Below are 19,547 nucleotides of genomic sequence, written 5' to 3'. Positions count from 1 at the left end.
TCGGGGCTCTATGAATCACTGACATTAATCTCAGAGACCTGGGATGATTAGTTTTCAGGTTAAGCCCAGTTAAAGGATCTATATAATGCTATTTTAGCCATTCCAAAGTTAAGTATAGGCATTTATATGAATGATTGTACCTCTACCGCTATTGAGCACTCATTTTTGTGATAAACATAAGTGTTTTCTGGAGGTATTTTTCAGACCCGGAAGACACAACGCTTCGATTCAGTTAACTCCGCCCCCTCTCTCCACACATACTTTACCGTAATATAAATAAACAGCAATAAGTGAAGTTACTTCACGATGCAGTTATACGGAGTTGACATCTGCAACACAGCTTCATAAATGGCTAACACACACAAGCTAATATGCTAACACACAAGCTAATATGCTAACACACAAGCTAACCCACGTTTGGATTGACTCACCGCTCTGGTCCATCGCTGTTTACATTATGTGACTCGCGTTGGTTATAAAAGTTAATCCACTTTGATTCAGGCGAAGGTTCACCAAACATCCATCAGAGACAGTCACAGAAAAACAACCAGAATAAGTTGCAACGAGCTCCATCTTCAGCTGCAGCGCAAACATGACGTGACATGACATTTTTATTCCTTTTTTTTTTCTCTTTGTTTCTCTCTTACGACAGAAATAATGAAAAAGCTGTTTTACAAATTAAAATCAGGCCGTAAGCATAGAATTAAGACATTACATTACAGACGTCGAGCAGTTCCGTTCCGCTGTGACGACACAACTGAGCAGGTCAGTCGTTCACCAGGAGAGGGCGGAGCCTCAGAGAGCAGGATTCAGGAGGATTACTGAGAGCTGCGTGAATGAAGCCACAAACCACTCTGGGGGTGTTTTTGATAAGGAAATAGCATAACAACATGGCTAAAAGCTCTAAAAAGTCGACTTTGCATGATATAGGACCTTTAAGGGAAAAACTACTGAAAAAGGATGTTCCACTTTATTATGCAGATCATCATATTCAAGCAATAAGGGAAAGAAAAAGGATCTCTCTGCTGATGAAAAGCGTGAAATAGTTGAATGTCTTGGTCTAGGTATGAAAACCTTCGATATTTCATGAAAGATTAAGCGTAATCATCATACAGATAAGAGATTTGTGGCTGATTCAGACACACTCGGGTTTGTGCAGATAAAGGCACAATGAGGACAGTTTCTGCCAGACACACACATCAGTTTAGGGTTTTAATTGTTAGATTGATAATCTGAATTCCTTTGGAGACAATCCTTTGTTGAAGGTCCAGCCAAAACCTTTGGACAACTTCACACAAACAAAAAAGATGATCTAAATCTTCTGGTTCACTTTCACAAAAGCTACAGTTTCCTACATCCATTTTACATCTCTGTTTTAAAAAACTACTAGTTGGATGGATCCTATTGATTATTTTAAACTGAATTTCTTTCATCTTTGGCGGGACTGGGAATTTTAAGTATGTACATCTAATCTTTTTTACAATCTCCTTTCCAAAGTCTTTAAGAAAATAATCTCTTTTGAGAGAGCTTGTTTGACAGTTAAGTAAACAGTTTCTTATATGTTTGTTGTTACATTTGTAATTCTGAAAATCAATACCATTAAAGAGGGGGTATTATGCTTTTTTCAGCCACATAGCACCAGTCTATAGCACACTACAATGATGACGAAACCTTCTGTTGGTCTGTCAATGCAGTAAATTAGAATAACTGCCTTGTATAACATTGCTCTTTCAAAATGGCCGTAGCAAATGACTTGAAATAGGCCTCTGTCTCTTTAAGAACCCCTGACCCTTTCCGACACGCCCCCTCCACACGCTGTCTGTGGCATCACAACACTTTCTCCACAGTATTGAAACTACGATCGGTGCATTTTAATTTTTATTGTTGGAAAGGAGCTACTGTTTATCACTTTGTGAACAATGGCCACACAGGATATTATTTGGAGACGAACCTTCCACACCGGACGCTTGGAAGAGGCTCTTGCCTGAAAATAACTGCTGTTTGGAGGCTATCTCTTTGCATCTGCCATGCCCTATGGATCTCTAACTATACCCCCATGGACGACACCAGGATCTGCAGGAGCCCATACGATTCAAAAGACGGACATTATCTGTGCAGGTGGACAATGGTTTTTCGAGTTTACCCGTTAGCTTGTTTTATTATACGGCTCTTCACAACGTAAGTAGAACGCTCCGTTGATTTGAATGGGATTTCCCAACGTTCTACCGGTCATTATTTTCTGATAAAGGACCTCTGAGAAAAATAATGACCGCTGCCCATGGCAACGGAGTTCGTGCTTTCATATCACTCCGTGCGTACGTAGTAGCGACACTATCTCTGTCCCGTCACTGAGAGAGAAGTTGGGGGAATTGCTCGTGAAGTTAGCGTGAGTCTGACTTTCAATTTACCCAAAGATTCACCACCATTCCTCCAACTGCGCCTTCAACTAAGTAGCTAGGCTAGCTGCTAGCCTTGCTGCTTCTAGCCTAGCCAAACGCTGCAGCGCAACGCACAAACTTTTGGGAACTATTTGTCGCGGATGTCATTAAATAAACCTTTCGGCCTTCATAAAAGCGTACGAAGTTTATGTTGTGTGTGTTCAGTTGGCAAATGGCCGTATAATAAGCGGGATAATGTATAGAACGCTGGTCATTATCGGGAAAATAAGTACCTTCAGGGCGAAACAAGAGGGTTCGCCCTGTCGGTACTTATTTTCCCGATAATGACCAGCGTTCTATACATTATCCCTTACATAATCGACTACAGCTCATTGTTGATGAAAAGTCTGCAATAAACCACAAATGTGTAAAGCCAGGCTCATTGTGTGATCATCGTAAAGGCTGCTTCGAGTAGTTGCTGCTTTATTGACGTTATTTGTGCATAATATGCTGCCTGTTTTCAATGAATGTTGTGAAGGTGAAGGTTGTTAGCTTGTCGCGGCTAATAGTGCCTTAGCTCCGGGAGAAAACCACTCGGCTACGACTCACTGTAGATGAAATGTGAGCAATAAACTACAAAATCAACAAGCCAGGCTCAGTGTGTGATCATCATAAAGGCTGCTTCAAGCAGTTGCCTGTTTTAGTGACGTTTTCAATGCATAATATGCTGCTTGTATTCAGTGAATTTTCCTGTTAGCTTGTCGCGGCTAGCTTGTTAGCTCCAGGAGAAAGTCACTCGGCTATGACCCATTGTAGATGAAATGTGAGCAATAAACTTCCAAATCAACAAGCCAGGCTCCGTGTGTGATCATTGTTAAACGGTTCTTTATGTGTGTGGTGGTTTTATTGACTTTATTTGTGCATATTTCTCGTTTTCACGTGATGACTCGAGGTTTAGCTTAGCATTAGCTTTCTCCGGAGGCTCTGTGCATCATCAAGGCCCAGCGCAGAACCAGACACTGAAATAAGTGTTCTTGTCACCGGTTTTAATCCTGGGTGTTTCGGTAACAGAAACACTGATGTGTGTCTTTGTAAAAGTCTGCTGTGGCTCCGGTTCACAACACATGAAGCTAATCCTCCATGATGACTCTGTTTACATCTTAGGGCTAGACACTGCGGGGAGGGGGTTCTGCTGAGGAGCAGTGGTTGGTTACTCGGCTGGTGAAGAAAGGTCGGAGGCGTATCCTGGAGGTCGAGGCGTTCCCTGAAGGAATCAGGCGTTTTATCCCTAAAATGGCCGCCACCAGAGTTTTTACAGATTACTCGAAAATACGTGAATGTGCCAAGGCAACACTTCAGGCATGGTTTTAATGAGGGAATGACTTAATAACATGATGTAAAGCTTGAAAAAGTCGATTTTGCATAATACCCCCCCTTTAATGTAAAGTTGTCTTAAGGTAGGAGTGACTTTTGAATATATTATATCCTGCTTGATCATAGCTACAAGTGATATTGGGAGAGCTTTCACGATCTGTTTGAACTTATTCTGGGTGCATCTAATTTGAAAATTGTATGATGGTGGCTAAGTGGTTAGTGGTTCTCACGCAGAGGGGCGGGGCCTGCACTGAGGTCATTATGTTCCCCTCCTGCCCTGCACGACTGCACAGTGAAGTGTTTTTGACCGTAAATGGATTCGTTCTTCGTCGAATAGCCATGGGACGCGACTGTAGGGCCACTGTGGGAAAGAAACCACTGAATAGAACTATGAAGGCAAGCTACATGCAAATGTTATGCTAACAGCGGCTTAATGCTAATACCAGCAACATCCCCCTTTAGCACAGCGGTATGATGTTGTGAAATATTAAATCATATGACCTGCATGTCAATAGCGAGGGTCGTCCACTCTCTCGTTCATGTCACATCAGACACGGGTCAGTTTAGGCACTGTACATTTAAATTTCAGTTAAATATAACAAAGGAGACGAACACAGTGAAAAGAAGTAAAATTAAAGCCGCAAGCGGCATCGAACGGCCCTCGCGGGCCGTGCCTCCTTTAGCACCTCTGTAACACCACGACATTTTATTGCCCTGATGTACCATTTATCCGTCAGTAAACACAGACGAAAAGTTGCATTTTAGCCTGTCCTTGTGAATAATGGCACCCACCTGAAGATAATATCTAATCTATATATATATAATCTATTTAATTTCACAAGCAGCATCGGGCTCTATTTCACTGACCACCGTCTGTGCCTCCATTGTTGCATCTCCATTGCCGCGCCTCTGTAACCCTACCGAGGGCGCTAACGCGCCAACTACATTTTTATTGCCCGGATGTGCCATTAATATTTGTGAAAACTAAATATTTAGCCTGTCCATGTGAATAATGGCTCCAACCTGTAGTGGGCGCTAGCGCGCCCCAAATCTTTTTTGTTTCACAAGCAGCATGGTACGGGCCGTACTTCAATGACCACTGGCCACAAGCTCCTGACAGGGGGCGCTAACGCGCTGTAATGTTGTATAATGTGAGATCTATGTGTCTGTCCCGTCAGAATAACATGGTGGGCCTCAGTCGTCTCCATGGCAACACCGTACAAAACACCGTATGGTTCCTGTTAGCTTATTTTATCAGGATGCCATCAACTATTATTCTGCCAAATTACATACATTTCCTAGAAACTAATTGTTTAACTACCGATGCATTTTTTCTTCTCAAACTAGAGGGGGCGCTATCGCGCCCACTGTCATTGGTTTACATTTGTTGTGTCCAGGGGTGAAGGGTCAACATACTGTTTATCTTTTTTTCATGGGAGTTTTTCACTTTTTTTTTTTTATTTCCCACAAATGGAACACATATTTCAAAAAAATAAAAATCATTTTAACATTGGGTAAAACTTTGTGACTACACATACAGAAGGCGCCAGCGTGCCTGGCATTTCTGACTTTACTTACATTAAGTGTGATTAAATCATGTGAGCGATCAGGCAAACACAGGATCTCATTATGCATCTCCACCAGTCATCAATGAACCACTATTCCACAGATTTAGCTTCTGTGTTGATTTATTTGAGTAACCCCCCCCCCAAAAAAAAACGACTTAAATGTTCAATAAATGTTATGCTATTGTTGCAAATGCAAATATGCAATTCTCTGGCCACTTTCTGTCTTTTCTTTAAGAGCAAATATTTTCCATCATTATAATACATGTCTTATTTAATTATTGGAAATCACATTGTCCCAGGAGTAAAAGTATATCTGTATAATATCTGTATATAAAGTACAAAGAACTCCCAGTTTAGAAACTACATCTCTCAAACTCCAGTCTGAGTGATTAACCGTTGAGCCAAAGAGAAACAGAAATCTACTAAGAATTGTGATAAAATAAGCTATGACTTGTCTCTCTGCTCTCCCCTGATCACACAGCTCTTGTGCAGTTATAAGTATCTCAGAAACAAATAATCTCTCCTGTCCTGGTTTATATTTGTAGTCCTTAAACTCACTAAACTAATCATGTCCAAACGGAGGCTGTTTCTGTGTCTGTTTCTGCTCCGCACAGAGCATGTCTCCTCAGCCCCTCCCATCCCTGTGTATTTTCTGCCCAGCAACAGCGCCCCTCCCCTCCCCCACGAGCCCCACCCTCCCCTCCCTCCGCTCTGATTGGTGGAGAGACAGCGCATCTGTGACTCACTGGAGTCTATAAATAGAAGAGGGAGAGGACAGAACGTTCCAGACTTCTGGTGCAGTCACTTGTGGTTGAACCAGCAGTGTCTTCTCAAACTTTGGCTTGCCTTTGCGATCATCGGATCATTGGATTACTGTTTTTTGGTTGTTAGTCTTTTGTAGTCTTTTGTGAGTTTTATCGTCTTTTATGTGGACTTTTTTTTTTGATTGAGGACATCTTCGGCTGGAGAAAGGACCATCTGATCCTCTTTGACTTCAGCAAAGAGCCACTTTCCCAGGAGAAGGTAAGAAAAAACAATATTTTGCTCTCTTTATTGCTGTTTATTTCAAATGTGGGGTAAAGTGCTAGCTTTTTTGTGATTAAGTTTAGTTTAGTTTGTTAGCCTATTGTTCTCAGATGCTAATGTTGCTAGCAGGTGGTGTTTGAAGACCTCGTGGATTAAGGCTGGCTTTTGTGTGATTTAATTTACTTCTGCTGGATGCTTATTGTTGGCTAAATGTGCTATCACGCTCTTGTAGGTCGACAGAGTTCATTAATGTTGGCTTCAGTTTGATTTTCGTTTAGTTGTGGATGGAGGCCTCGCGTTTTCTTCATATGCTAATGCAGCTAGCAGGCTTTTTTTCTATGTCACTGTGCCCTGTGCAACATGTTCAGTGATCACATAATAGAGCTAAAATAATGGCATAAAGATGCTAAATGTGCTATCACGCTGTTGTAGGTTGACAGAGTTCATTAATGTTGGCTTTAGTTTGATTTTCGTTTAGTTGTGGATGGAGGCCTCGTGTTTTCTTCATATGCTAATGCAGCTAGCAGGCTTTTTTTCTATGTCACTGTGCCCTGTGCAACATGTTCAGTGATCACATAATAGAGCTAAAATAATGACATAAAGATGCTAAATGTGCTATCACGCTGTTGTAGGTTTAGTTGTGGATGGAGGCCTCGTGTTTTCTTCATATGCTAATACGGCTAGTAGGCTTTTTTCTATGTCACTGTGCCTTTGAAGTTGCGTCTCATGCTCCGGCGGCCATTACGTCTCTTCCATGTGCTATTATCTGCATAATAGGACACGGGCGGCCATTTTGTGTCTCATATGTCTAACAGGGCTCTGTTTTATTGATCCATGTTAACTTTACTGTCGTGTTCTGACCTGGCTCATGGTCCAGTCTCAGTGTGGTACTGGTTCAGACCTAATGTTCCTCCTTGTGAGAGGTGTCTGTGTGATGGAGAGCCGCCATTTTGATTCAGGGACTGTGTTTGCATTAGACCTGCTGGTTCATCTTTTTTCATTTGTCATGTTGTAAATATGTTTTGGAACAGTTTTATAGTGTCACTTAACACCTAATGTTTCTTAAACAAAATAGCATGTTTTTTTTTTAAACTGATTTTATGGAGATTATTATTTCTATCCTTTTCAAATCACTATCTTATTGAAGTTGAATTGTTTTGTTAGTGAGGAACACTCTTATTTCTTGTTTGCATTAGGTGAAATGGTCCAGTTATTAACAGTTAGATCCTCTGTGGTGATGTGTTTTTTTGTGTTTCTCTGCTGTGAGAGCGTGTGTGATGAGGCTGTTTTATTGTGTGATGTGAAGATAATGTAATGTAATTGTGTAATGTTCTGACTAAGGTTATGGTTCAGACCTGCTGTGAGGGGGAGGATGCTGCTCCTCTGTTTGTTATAGCAGCCAATGCTGTCGACCTGTTGGTTCATGACTTGTCGTCTTTCATGATGTGGAACATTCAGATTTATTGCACATGTTCTCTATGAAGATTTCTGCTTTAGTTCTGATGTTCTAGGTTAAGACTGAGTTGGTGTTTTGTGTTTTAAGTTGCATCGTGTATTTCTGATTAGTCCGCTTTTTGCAATTGCTTATCTGATCTGTTTGTGAATGTTTGAAATTGGCAATAGTTTTCAGTTGCTCATATAATCTGGAATGTTCCCACTGTGTGGCTTTAAAGTGATGGTCTGTACATCTCAGGCTAGTTTCTCGTTCTGTTAATGTCCTTGTGTTTTACTTAAAGCTGCATTGTGTAACTTTTAGGAGTGTTTTAAAGACCACTGTGATGGAAAGTAAAGGTGCCATGATGACCACTCATATACAGCCGCTGGGTCACTACAAGGTCAAATACACACATTTGATCTGTTTTTACTCTGACACCTCACAAGTAAATCATCATTTAAAACTGTTGTGAAGAAGTCTTTGTTCTTGGTTTTGCCTGTTTGCATTGGGTGAAATTTGGAGCACAGTTAGCCTCTGTGTGGTGGTGTTTTTTGCTGACTCTCTGCTGTGGTAGCGTGTGTGATGTACAGGTGTTTATATTATAATATCTGAAGTGCAGTGCTGTGGGCAGCCATTTCGTCTTTGTAAAAGGTTCATACTGTCTTGTTAGGTTAAGTCTATTACAGTTTTGTTCCTTTAGTAATACAGAAGGTTTAGTTTACCAGCTTCACTAGTTTCAATCACTTCCTGTGATCTTCCTCTGGAAGGAGGAAGATGAAGAAGATCAGAGGAAGCGATCGAAACTAGTGAAGGAGGTAAACTAAACCTTCTGTTTTACTAAAGGAACAAAACTGTAATAGGCAGCCATTTTGTGTGATGTATGAATATACATGGGTAACACTTTATTTTACATTACCCTTGATTACTTTGTACCTGCCACATTTAGTACAAGGTAATGTTCTATGTAACCATAACACATGGTTACAGAGCAGATTAGTAAACAATAGTTTTTAGTTGCTTATATAATCTGAAATGTTCCCACTGTGTGGCTTTAAAGTGATGGTCTGTCCATCTTTGCCTGTTTACCTTATCTGCATTTAATTATAATCTGTCTATGACCACTTTTAGACAGTTAGCCTCAGTATAGTATTTTGCTCTGGTTCTCTGTGTGAGATTGTGTGTGATGAACAGGAGTAGTTCTAAGGCTTTGTATTTTAAAAAGGCATTATGTTTACTGTTGTTGTTTCTGTGGTGCTGTGGCCATGTTGTGACTCACAGGACAGTGGTTCTGTTATATTGATTCATGTGAACTTTCCTGTAGTGTTCTGGTACACAGGTACTGGTTCAGACCTGATGTCGTGTTCTGGTACTTGTGAAAGCGTGTCATGAAAGAGGATGTAAGGTTTGGTTCTTTCTGTTTGTTTATGCCCTTGTGTCTTAAAAGTGCATTGTTCATATTTTAGATTTAATCTAAATGAGTTCTGTTGTTGGGAGGACTCTGTTTACATGGTTTGTTTGTAGTTTGTTGAGTTCTGGTCCAAGCTTAGTGCGGATGTTGTTTCAGTGTAAGGTTTGTTATTGTCCTTGTGTCTTAAAGCTGCATTATGTAACTTTCATGTGGAAAAATAGTTTATATTTGTGGGTATTTGACCTTGTAGAAACCCAGTGGGTGTATGAGTGGTCAGCACGGTGACTTTACTTTCCATTACAGTGGTCTCTAGGACGCTCCAGGATCAATTGTTTGGAAGGTTTTCACTGCTGACTGAGCCTCTCACCAGAAAACCTCCTTGTAAAAGGTTCATACTGTCTTGTTAGGTTAAGTCTATTACAGTTTTGTTATATTAGTAATACAGAAGGTTTAGTTTACCAGCTTCACTAGTTTCAATCACTTCCTGTGATCTTCCTCTGGAAGGAGGAAGATGAAGAAGATCACAGGAAGCGATCGAAACTAGTGAAGGAGGTAAACTAAACCTTCTGTGTTACTAAAAGAACAAACCTGTAATAGGCAGCCATTTTGTGTCTGCAGGACAGTTGCTCAGGCGGTTTTATTGTATGATGTGAATATACATGGGTAGCACTTTATTTTACACTACCACTGATACATTGTACCTGCCACATTTAGTACAAGGTAATGTTCTATGTAACCATAACACATGGTTACAGAGCAGATTACACTGTACTAAATGTGGCAGGTACAATGTATCAGTGGTAGTGTAAAATAAAGTGTTACCTATAAATGTACTGTTATAGTGATTCATGTCAACATTACTGTAGTGTTCTGGTACTGGTACAGACCTGATGTAGGGTTTGTACTTGTGAGAGGAGGGACGATGTTCTGTGTGTTTAAGGAAAGCCGCCATTTTGTGTCAGATATGATACTGCTAATGTGTTTGCATTAGACTTGTTGGCTCGACTGTGACACTTCACAAATAAAGCATCATTTAAAACTATTTTGTTCTAGTAGCTTAACTGTTTGTGGGGAACAAGTCTTTGTTGGTGTAGCCTGTAGTGTTGTGTGAAAATGTCCAGTTTTGACACAGTTGGCATCTATTTGTTTGCTTTTTTCTGGTTCTCTGTTGTGAGATTGCATGTGATGAACAGGAGTACATATTCTCTGAAGCGCAGTGCTCTGGGTGGTCATTGTGTGTGTTGCAGGTCATTCTGTTTTATTGTGTGACGTGAGGATAAATGCTGTGACAGCGTGTGTGATGATATAAATGTAATGTTCTGACTAAGGTTAGGTTTCACACGTGTTCATGTTTGAACACGTCTGTGCTGAGCAGTGTTTGCATTAGATGTTTTAGTTCATGATTTAAACATCTTAAATGTTGTGCAGCTGCTGTTTTACCAAGTCATGTGACTATTCATGCAGTGATGATGACAGTCTTGTTGAAGACTTGGTTTAGTTCTGTGTTTTGTGGATCATTTTAATATGGCAGGTCTTCTATTCACAATGAAGTCTGATCCTGGTGGGTCTTATTGTTTGTGTAGGCCATGCAGAGTTCTGGTTCTTGTTTAGTCCTGATCTGTTTGTGTATGTTTTAAATTAACAATAGTTTTTAGTTGCTTATATAATCTGAAATGTTCCCACTGTGTGGCTTTAAAGTGATGGTCTGTCCATCTTTGCCTGTTTACCTTATCTGCATTTAATTATAATCTGTCTATGACCACTTTTAGACAGTTAGCCTCAGTATAGTATTTTGCTCTGGTTCTCTGTGTGAGATTGTGTGTGATGAACAGGAGTAGTTCTAAGGCTTTGTATTTTAAAAAGGCATTATGTTTACTGTTGTTGTTTCTGTGGTGCTGTGGCCATGTTGTGACTCACAGGACAGTGGTTCTGTTATATTGATTCATGTGAACTTTCCTGTAGTGTTCTGGTACACAGGTACTGGTTCAGACCTGATGTCGTGTTCTGGTACTTGTGAAAGCGTGTCATGAAAGAGGATGTAAGGTTTGGTTCTTTCTGTTTGTTTATGCCCTTGTGTCTTAAAAGTGCATTGTTCATATTTTAGATTTAATCTAAATGAGTTATGTTGTTGGGAGGACTCTGTTTACATGGTTTGTTTGTAGTTTGTTGAGTTCTGGTCCAAGCTTAGTGCGGATGTTGTTTCAGTGTAAGGTTTGTTAATGTCCTTGTGTCTTAAAGCTGCATTATGTAACTTTCATGTGGAAAAATAGTTTATATTTGTGGGTATTTGACCTTGTAGAAACCCAGTGGGTGTATGAGTGGTCAGCACGGTGACTTTACTTTTCATTACAGTGGTCTCTAGGACGCTCCAGGATCAATTGTTTGGAAGGTTTTCACTGCTGACTGAGCCTCTCACCAGAAAACCTCCTTGTAAAAGGTTCATACTGTCTTGTTAGGTTAAGTCTATTACAGTTTTGTTATATTAGTAATACAGAAGGTTTAGTTTACCAGCTTCACTAGTTTCAATCACTTCCTGTGATCTTCCTCTGGAAGGAGGAAGATGAAGAAGATCACAGGAAGCGATCGAAACTAGTGAAGGAGGTAAACTAAACCTTCTGTGTTACTAAAAGAACAAACCTGTAATAGGCAGCCATTTTGTGTCTGCAGGACAGTTGCTCAGGCGGTTTTATTGTATGATGTGAATATACATGGGTAGCACTTTATTTTACACTACCACTGATACATTGTACCTGCCACATTTAGTACAAGGTAATGTTCTATGTAACCATAACACATGGTTACAGAGCAGATTACACTGTACTAAATGTGGCAGGTACAATGTATCAGTGGTAGTGTAAAATAAAGTGTTACCTATAAATGTACTGTTATAGTGATTCATGTCAACATTACTGTAGTGTTCTGGTACTGGTTCAGACCTGATGTAGGGTTTGTACTTGTGAGAGGAGGGACGATGTTCTGTGTGTTTAAGGACAGCCGCCATTTTGTGTCAGATATAATACTGCTAATGTGTTTGCATTAGACTTGTTGGCTCGACTGTGACACTTCACAAATAAATCATCATTTAAAACTATTTTGTTCTAGTAGCTTAGCTGTTTGTGGGGAACAAGTCTTTGTTGGTGTAGCCTGTAGTGTTGTGTGAAAATGTCCAGTTTTGACACAGTTGGCATCTATTTGTTTGCTTTTTTCTGGTTCTCTGTTGTGAGATTGCATGTGATGAACAGGAGTACATATTCTCTGAAGCGCAGTGCTCTGGGTGGTCATTGTGTGTATTGCAGGTCATTCTGTTTTATTGTGTGACATGAGGATAAATGCTATGAGAGCGTGTGTGATGATATAAATGTAATGTTCTGACTAAGGTTATGTTTCACACGTGTTTGTCCTTGTTTGAAGAACACGTCTGTGCTGAGCTGTGTTTGCATTAGACGTTTCAGTTCATGATTTAAACATCTTTAATGTTGTGGACAGTTTTATCAAGTCATGTGAATGTCCATGCTGTGATGATGACAGTCTTGTTGAAGACTTGGTTTAGTTCTGTGTTTTGGGGATCATTTTAATATGGCAGGTCTTCTATTCACAATAAAGTCTGACCCTCGTGGGTCTTATTGTTTGTGTAGGCCTTGCAGAGTTCTAGTTCTTGTTTAGTCCTGTAGTGTCACGTTTTTACTGTACAGTTTTGTGCAACAGTTAAGTTGATCTGTTTGTGTATGTTTTAAAGTAACAATAGGTTTTAGTTGCTCATATAATCTGGAATGTTTCCACTGTGTGGCTTTAAAGTGATGGTCTGTACATCTTTGCTGTCGCTGTTACGACACAACTGAACACTCAGTCACCAGGAGAGGGAGGAGGAGCAGCTGCTCAGAGAGCAGGATTCAGGAGGATTACTGAGAGCTGCGTGAATGAAGCCACAAACGACTCTGGGGTGTTTTTGACAAGGAAATAGCATAACAACATGGCTAAAAGCTCCAAAAAGTCGATTTTGCATGATATAGGACCTTTAAGTTGATCTGTTTGTGTATGTTTTAAAGTGACAATAGTTTTTAGTTGCTCATATAATCTGAAATGTTTCCACTGTGTGGCTTTAAAGTGATGGTCTGTCCATCTTTGCCTGTTTACCTTATCTGCATTTAATTATAATCTGTCTATGACCACTTTTAGACAGTTAGCCTCAGTATAGTATTTTGCTCTGGTTCTCTGTGTGAGATTGTGTGTGATGAACAGGAGTAGTTCAAAGGCTTTGTATTTTAAAAAGGCATTATGTTTACTGTTGTTGTTTCTGTGGTGCTGTGGCCATGTTGTGACTCACAGGACAGTGGTTCTGTTATATTGATTCATGTGAACTTTACTGTAGTGTTCTGGTACACAGGTACTGGTTCAGACCTGATGTCGTGTTCTGGTACTTGTGAAAGCGTGTCATGAAAGAGGATGTAAGGTTTGGTTCTTTCTGTTTGTTTATGTCCTTGTGTCTTAAAAGTGCATTGTTCATATTTTAGATTTAATCTAAATGAGTTCTGTTGTTGGGAGGACTCTGTTTACATGGTTTGTTTGTAGTTTGTTGAGTTCTGGTCCAAGCTTAGTGCGGATGTTGTTTCAGTGTAAGGTTTGTTAATGTCCTTGTGTCTTAAAGCTGCATTATGTAACTTTTATGTGGAAAAATAGTTTATATTTGTGGGTATTTGACCTTGTAGTAACCCAGTGGGTGTATGAGTGGTCAGCATGGTGCCTTTACTTTCCATCACAGTGGTCTCTAGGATGCTCCAGGATCAATTGTTTAAAAGGTTTTCACTGCTGACTGAGCCTCATCAGAAAACGAAAGTTACGTATGTAACTACGGTTCTATGAATCCCGGATGACCGCCAGAGGCGGTGCTGTAAGCACTGACCGAGAAGCTCTGGCGGTCAGGAGGGATGAAATAGAACGAAAGTTACGTATGTAACTACGGTTCTATGAATCCCGGATGACCGCCAGAGCTTCTCTGTCAGTGCTTACAGCACCGCCTCTGGCGGTCAGGAGGGAACCTACTTAACAATTGATCCAGGAGTGTTTTAAAGACCACTGTGGTGGAAAGTAAAGGTGCCATGTTGACCACTCATATACAGCCGCTGGGTCACTACAAGGTCAAATACACACATTTGATCTGTTTTTACTCTGACACCTCACAAGTAAATCATCATTTAAAACTGTTGTGAAGAAGTCTTTGTGCTTGGTTTTGCCTGTTCGCATTGGATGAAATGTCCAGTTTTGAACAGTTAGCACCTATTTGTTTGCTTTTTCTGGTTCTCTGTTGTGAGATTGCTTGTGATGAACGGGAGTACATATTCTCTGAAGTGCAGTGCTCTGGGTGGCCATTGTGTGTATTGCAGGTCATTCTGTTTTATTGTGTGATGTTTGGATAGATGCTGTGAGAGCGTGTGTTAAGAACAGGAGTGTTGGCATGACTGAAGGTTCAGCCTCAGTATGGTGCTCGTTCAGACCTGATGTAGTGTTTATCGTTGTGACAGCACATCTGTGTGATAGAGAGCGGCCATTTTGTCTCAGATGTTTTGGTTCATGATTTCTCATCTTTCATGTTGTGGAACAGTTTCATTCATGTTTGTTTTTGGTGCAGACTTGGTTTTGTACTGTGTCTTGTTGATTTGATTTTTTTTTTTTTTCATTTTAAGCTAACTTGATAGATTCCTCTAAGATTTAATCTTAATTTCTGTTCCTGGTGGAACTGTCTACATGTTTTGTATAGAGTTTGCATTCTGGTCCAAGCTTGGTGCGGATGTTTCAGTTTGTTTCTCGTTCTGTTTGTTAATGTCCTTGTGTCTCACTTAAAGCTGCATTATGCAACTTTTATGTGGAGAAAATAGTTGATATTTGTGGGTATTTGACCTTGTATTTGACAGCGGCTGTTTTCTTGATTCATGTGAACTTTACTGTAGTGTTCTGGTCTGGCTTAGGGTTCAGCCTCAGAGTGGTACTGTTTCAGACCTGATGCAGGGTTTGTATTTGTGACATGTCTGTGGTAGGAGGAGGGATGCTGCTGCCCTGTGTTTAAAGGCCCTATGTGACTTTGTTGATTGCAAACACAGAAAAGGAAGTCACTAAATTAAAATGTTGTTTGTGGGCCAAACTCATTCCTAACTTTCGGAACATATTTGTAGCATCCAAACTTGTCAGTTTAAAGGCAATATATTAGACCTGTTGGTTCTTTCTTGTTGTGGAGCAGCGTCATGTTTTAATGTAGATATGATAACACTGTTGGTGCAGACTTGGTGTGGCTCTGTGTCTTGTGTACGTCTTTTATTTGTTTATTGCCTTATACCTGATGGGTCCCACTAATGATGAATTCTACAGTTCAGATGAATTCTACATTTTAGATCATTTGACTGTTTTGAGTTAATAGTCTTTAGTTGCTCATGTTATGTGGAATGTTTTGATGAAACGGGCCGTAAATGACTGTCTTCTTGGTACAACTGAGATAGTGGCTTAGTGCTGCTTGGGACAAGGTCTTTCTTTTGTTACTCTTTGGTGAAAATTTGGGAAGTGGAGCGTTTTTTGTTGTCCGATTTGGAAATGTATTGTCTGTGTCTGGCAGGTTGACTAAATCTCACTTTAGGCTATATTTGGTGTTAAACTAGATACATCTAGGATCATGTGGTTTTGGTTTTGCTGGTTATGGCTTGGTCCATGTCTGGTACTGTCTGTGAGGACACTGAGGACAGAAGTTGTTTCACATTAAACCTGAATTAAATCTTTAGCTGTTGACAGTGTGGACTGAGTCATACCAGTCCATGCTGTGGTCGTTTCTGCCTCAGTCCATTGATGCCAGAATGAGGTCAGTACCTTCTACAGCACCATCACAAGACTGAGGCTAGGATGATATCAAGTGTTGTTTCTCTATGCGTCTGACTTTAGTTTAAGACATGGCCACTTCGGTTTGATTGTTTGACCATTGTGGTGTTTACTCATTCCACTTTTGTATTTCAGATGCTGCGCGGCAAGGGGTCCAGGCGATCCCTTGCGGCCAAGAGGAGGAGGGAGAAGCAGCTCGCGGGGCAGTCCGCTCTTCCCATGGAGAAGCTCGCGGGGCAGTCTCCTGTTCCCGTCGAGCTGCTCCTGGGGGAGTTGTCTGGTCCCGTCGAGCTGCTCCCGGGGCAGTCGGCTGTTCACGAGGAGGAGCTCGCGGAGCAGTCCGCTGATCCCGTCGAGCTGCTCCCGGGGCAGTCGGGTGTTCCTGAGGAGGAGCTCGATCCCTCTCCTCTTTGGCCCCCCGTCGAGGAACGTAAGTGGATTTCAGAATACTTCCACCTCCTTTTTAATTCTGTTTGATATTACAATGATTTCTCTTGTCTTTGAAGCCCGTGGACCCGGCTACCGACACCGTCCCCAGGTTTGGCCCACTGGAGTGTCCGGGAAGCAGCACCGGCTGGTGCTCCCGCAGGAGTCTCCCGACAAGAAGGCAAGTTCATGAGTTTGAGATGGAAATAAATGTGTGACTTTTGATGTGCTGACAATCACTAAATACAGATTGTTTCTTTTTTGGTCTTAGTTCATTCTGCTTGTCGGGAACTCCCATCTGCGAGCCATCGTGGACCAGCACGTGCCGATGCAGGAGGGGCACTATTCCTTCGGCTTCAGCGCGACGCCTGGTGGTGGACCCTCGCACATCCACAGGGAGCTGGCTGGGACCACCCTGCCCCGAGGTGGGTACAGTTGTACTAGCAACATTTTAGCCTTTTAAAAAATTTTTTTTTGACTTTGTCTCATATAGTTCAGCACGTTTGACCACTGACCCTTCTCTTGTTGTCAGAGCCAGCTCTTGTGGTTCTCATGGCACCCTGCAACGGACTGACGACGTGCCGGACGTTGGACCAGGCTGCGAGGGAGTTCGGCCAGCTCCTGGCCTACGTCTCTGGACGCTGGCCCAAGGTGTGTACTTCACTTCTATGAGGTCTGAAAGTACTTCATTATTGTATTTAACATGTCTAAATTGTAATTTTGTGTTCGTAGGTGTGTGTTGTGGATTTTCCACCTCGGCTTAGCGCTGGGGTGGAGATTCAGACCCTCCTTCGGCAGGCGTACCACCGCATCGCTGTTGGCATGGGTATGTATAAAAAATGCAACTGTCATCACTATTTTCCTTAGAGTGGCGCATACTTTAACATGTTCTTTTTGTTGCTAACATCTGTTTTAGGGATCCGCTACTTCCGTGTAGCACACAAGTTTCCCCGGAGCAAAGGGCAGCTGTGGGCCAGGGATGGTGTAAGTACAGTCTCTCTCTTTTAAAGTTGACCATTTTAATGACTGTTGTTTTATTTAACGTGGGTGAATGATGTGTTTCAGACTCACCTGAGCGACGACTTTGGCATGCCCATCCTCGTCCAGCTGCTGTGGCAGGCGTGCTACATGCAGCTGGAGCTGGATGACGCTGCCGCTGTTGCGCCGGTGTCTCCTCCCCCGCCCCGCCCGGTCACCAGGAGGGTTTCCCCAAGAGTGGAGGTGCCCGAGCCGCCGCCCGTGCCACCTCCACCCCCTCCTGAGTGGACCGAGGTTCGACGGGGCAGCAAGGTGAGAAACTGTTCCTGTTTTGTTAAAGCATTGTTAACTGAAGTTGCATTATACTGACCGCTTTGTGTTTATCTCTGTCACTCAGCCTGGGGTCTCCCCCGTGAGCCCCAAGGGATTGCTGCAGGCGCAGGAGGTTAGTGTTCTACTCTATAAAGCTATGGTTAGATTGTGAGTGCTGTAACTAAACTGTCTGTTTCCTTTGTTTTGAGGTGGAGACCGTGTTCTCCTTTCCCCTGTCGCCTTGCCTCTTCAGCCCTGCCATGCTGGTGGAGATGGAGCGCTTCTCTCCATCTCACGGCGGCTGTGGCCAGGGCATCGGCTCCTTTCCTTCGGGAAAGAAGGTAAGTATCAGATCTTGTGTGAAATGTTGTTGTTTAATCATGATTTCTGAGCTGGTGAAATAACACGTCTTTTTTTTTTAGACGTCTCGGGCGAGGCGTCGCAAGCGTGCTGCCCCAAAGAGACGCCGGCCCACGCGGCAGGTAGGTGTTTTTAAGGCTGTGCTCTTTATACATTCTAAAGAAATTAATGCATATTTGTTATTTTGTTTATTGTAGGCGCGGGCAGCACAAGAGGTTGTGGCGGTGAGACCCGGCTCATCTGCCAGCTCCGTGTCTACTATGGAGGAGGACCAGGTCAGTGTCGTTTAAAGTGGCTGAATAAGTTTATACATTGTAACTTCTTTGATTATTAACAAATGTTGTCCTCTAGGTGGCGGCAGCTGTCGTGGAGGTGACACCAGGAACGTCACCTACCAGCGTGGTCATCCTGGACGGCTTCCTGGAGGAGGAGGTGTGTGTACTTTTTATTAATTGACATTCTATGATCTGTCATGAAGTAGTATCTAACACGTTATTCTTTTTGCAGCTGGAGTTCGTGGATGTGGGGGTGATTCCAGGAGCATCACTCACCAGTTCCCCCGACGCCCCAGTGGTCTTCGTGGACCAGGTGAGATGATGATTTTTATGTATCATTTTCAAAAGCAGCTACACTGAACAGAGTGAGATCCGCTTTAGTTTGAGAGATGTCTAATGGTTATGTGTTTTCTTTGTGACTTGTAGATGAAGAGGACCAGCCCCCTTTCAGCCAGTCAGCCTTCTCCACGCCACAGCATTCCACCAGCTGTCCACGGGGAGAGCGCTTCTGACGCCAGGGACCAAGATAAGTCTTGCATTTGTTGTGCACAGTCTGACATAGATGTTAGTGATAGTGAAAGCCTTATCACGTTTGGTAGTAGCGATGTAGAGATGGAGGTTGATAGTCCTGTAGCTTGTGCTGATATAGTTATGGAGGATAGCGTTCCTGTTGGTATTCCGAGTTGCGTTAGGGGTAGTTTTCATCAGGCTGATGACAGGTTCCCGTATGGAGGGGCTCAGTGTGCAGCCATAGCTCTGGTGGCATTAGCTAGGCACACTGTGTCCAGTGTGTTTACATGGCAGCAAAAGGATTTAGACAAGACTTTAGTGATTGGTGATGCTGTTTACACAGAGCTTAGGGATAACGACCTGACTCATGGGCCCGAGCTCTTACTAGCTTCTGACTTGCCCAAAGAGTCAGTTATTGATGGTCAACCGTTTGAGTTTGAGTTCAGTCAGCCGGTCGCTGGGGCTGCAAATGTACTAGAGAGTGAGCTGATTGTTTCCGGTACCTGTGTGACCTTAGATGGTGGTTTAAGAGAGATGTTGGCACACTATGATGCATGTCTACTGACGATGTGTGGCAACACTTGTGCAGTCATTAAAGACAGCGGTAGATACGCGGTGGTGGACTCACACAGTCGTAGT

General features: G+C 42.2%; 1 protein-coding gene across 1 annotated transcript; it reads left to right on the top strand.

Annotated features, from left to right (window-relative positions):
* Window positions 1-13,622: 13,622 nt before the first annotated feature.
* On the top strand, window positions 13,623-18,910 carry LOC306959903 (uncharacterized protein; the record flags this gene model as incomplete). Its single annotated transcript, XM_079552159.1, has 7 exons — window positions 13,623-13,634; window positions 16,586-16,654; window positions 16,745-16,898; window positions 17,006-17,124; window positions 17,206-17,299; window positions 18,186-18,245; window positions 18,825-18,910. The coding sequence occupies 7 exons, from the start codon at window positions 13,623-13,625 to the stop codon at window positions 18,908-18,910; spliced, it is 594 nt and encodes a 197-aa protein (XP_079408285.1).
* Between the last annotated feature and the right edge of the window lie 637 nt (window positions 18,911-19,547).

The sequence above is a fragment of the Gobius niger genome (genome assembly GCF_951799975.1).
Source record: "Gobius niger genome assembly, chromosome: 2".
In the NCBI taxonomy this organism is placed as follows: Eukaryota; Metazoa; Chordata; class Actinopteri; order Gobiiformes; family Gobiidae; genus Gobius; species Gobius niger.
Note: the sequence above shows the minus strand (reverse complement) of the source record. Positions and strands in the feature narration are given on the sequence as shown.